The sequence below is a fragment of the Prunus persica genome, chromosome G6 (assembly GCF_000346465.2).
Source record: "Prunus persica cultivar Lovell chromosome G6, Prunus_persica_NCBIv2, whole genome shotgun sequence".
Classification (NCBI taxonomy): Eukaryota; Viridiplantae; Streptophyta; class Magnoliopsida; order Rosales; family Rosaceae; genus Prunus; species Prunus persica.
The window spans coordinates 13,211,966-13,214,130 of NC_034014.1; the positions used below are offsets into that span (position 1 = coordinate 13,211,966).

At 40.1% G+C, this 2,165-nt stretch overlaps 1 protein-coding gene across 1 annotated transcript; it reads left to right on the plus strand.

The window, feature by feature from the left end:
• On the plus strand, positions 504-1,826 carry LOC109949628 (protein FAR1-RELATED SEQUENCE 5-like). The gene is made up of 2 exons (XM_020565711.1): positions 504-1,458; positions 1,687-1,826. Exons 1-2 carry the CDS (start codon positions 504-506, stop codon positions 1,824-1,826), a joined length of 1,095 nt encoding a protein of 364 aa, XP_020421300.1.

Genomic DNA, 2,165 nt, shown 5'->3' on the forward strand with positions numbered 1-2,165 from the left:
TGACTGGAAAGGTAACAAGGAAGGAATATGTATGTTGTAAACAGGGTTTGTGTTGACAAGCACTGTTAGTCATAAAAGAAAATGGCGAGGTTGTACTCGAACTAGTTGCGAGGCTAAACATGCGATATTGAAGGTGAAGGACAAGAATAAATACATTGTTGTAGGATTCAATGAGGTACACAACCATGACATGACCACAGTTGATAAAGTCCATCTATTGAGATCTCACCGTAACTTAACAGAGTCTACGAAGGCCTATAGTATAAATATGAGAAAAGTTAATATTCCGGTACATAAACAGTTGAGCCTCCTTAAGGTGCAAGTAGGGGGATTGGAAAATGTTGGGTTTGTTAAGAGAGATGTCTATAATGATCTAAGGGACGTGCGTGGAGAGGTGATTGGCCATGATGCAGAGCTGCTTAAGGAGCATTTTATGGCTATGCAAGAAAAGAATGAATCCTTTTATTTCAAGATGGAGGTAGATTTAGAAGGAAGGATGGGTAATGTTTTCTGGTCAGATGCAAGGTCAAGACGAGCTTATGGGTTTTTTTGGAGATGTGGTGGTATTTGATACGACGTTCAACACGAACCGCTATGGGATGGTCTTTGCGCCTTTGTTAGGCGTTAATAACCATCGGCAGACAGGGTTGTTTGGTTGTGCATTCCTAACTAGTAAAACTACGGATTCATTTGTATGGTTGTTAGAGGAATTCAAGAAAGCCACGCCGAGTGAGCCACCCAAAATGATCATCACTGATCAAGATGCAGCCATGTCAAAGGCAATTGCTGTAACTCTCCCGACAATATTCCATAGATATTGCATATGGCATATCTTGAATAAGATTACAAAGAAACCCGGCATTGAAGAATGTTTTTCGGAAATGAACAAATGCATATGGGGTATGGACAAGAAAGAAGAATTTGATAGGAAATGGGAGGAAATAATCACAAACAATGGGTTGCAAGACCATGCGTGGCTGAGCTCAATTCATGCTATGTGGGAGAATTGGGTTCCATCATATGTAAAACATGTGTTTTCGGCTGGGATGTCAAGTAGTCAACGGGCCAAAAGCTGTCATTCATTTTTCAAACAATATATTAACCTGAAAAACACATTGATGGAATTCATTGTACGTTTTGAGAGAGCTTTTGCTTCACAAAGACACAAGGAGTTAATGGCTGATTGTGTTGATAACAATAAAAAACCTCCACTGCCATTTCAAACACCAATGCAACATCAAATGGGACGCATTTACACTTGGGAAATTATGGAAATGTTTGAGAGGGAAGACTTCAGAAGTTTTTTATGCTTGTTCGAGCTTGTAGACGAAGATGAGACGCACTGCAGATACAAAGTGAGTGAGAGGGTAAATCCAGGGGTGACACGGATGAAGGAGCTTGTGCATGATAAAGATGCCGATAAAGCTTATTGCAGCTGCAAAGGATTTGAATTTTGGGGTATTTCGTGCTGACACATCCTAGCATTCTTAAGAATGAAGTTGGTTGAGCACTTGCCAGACAAGTAAATATTGAAACGATGGCTTCAAAGTGGGAAAAGCGGTGTAATATATGATAAGAATCACAAAGAAGTTAACGATTGCGTTCATGGTTTGCTTTTGGTTAAGAGATCAAAAGTTTGCAAAGTTGCAAGTGATTTGATTGATTCGGCTTTATTGTGTAATGAAGGTTTTGAGTTGCTGGAAAAATCTTTTGAGGACATTCGTGGAAAGCTTACAAGGTTGGTGTCATCAAGAGCTCATGTTGAAGAACCCAATGGAAATGTCGGAACTAGTTATCCCCAACTCAGAATCAAAGATCCACATTGAGTGAAAGTAAAAGGGCGTGCGAAAAGAGTTAAAGAAGAAAAAGAGAAGGCAGCGCAACGACATAAATGTCGGTGCACTGAATGTAGGAAGACTGATCATGATAGACGGAGTTGTCCAAAACTTGCGAGCCCGTAAGGAATATGTGTTATATTGTGCTTTGAAATTTATGTTGTTGATGTTTATTATTATTATTTTTCCGATGTGGCAGCGCTTCATCTTCCGACACAGAACTTGGTGGTCCAGTTGGTGAGAATTTGCAGCCCACTCAGAGCACGCAGGACAGTGAACCTACTATGACAGAGTCATTTATGTAAGAGTTTGATTTCATGTATGGTCTCG

What these genes read in the sequence shown, in the direction of transcription:
- LOC109949628 (XM_020565711.1), top strand. Translation starts at nt 504, where the DNA reads ATGTTTTCTGGTCAGATGCAAGGTCAAGACGAGCTTATGGGTTTTTTT. An exon ending in CAAAGGATTTGAATTTTGGG is followed by an intron (nt 1,459 to 1,686) that starts GTATTTCGTGCT and finishes TGTGTAATGAAG; the next exon opens with GTTTTGAGTTGCTGGAAAAA.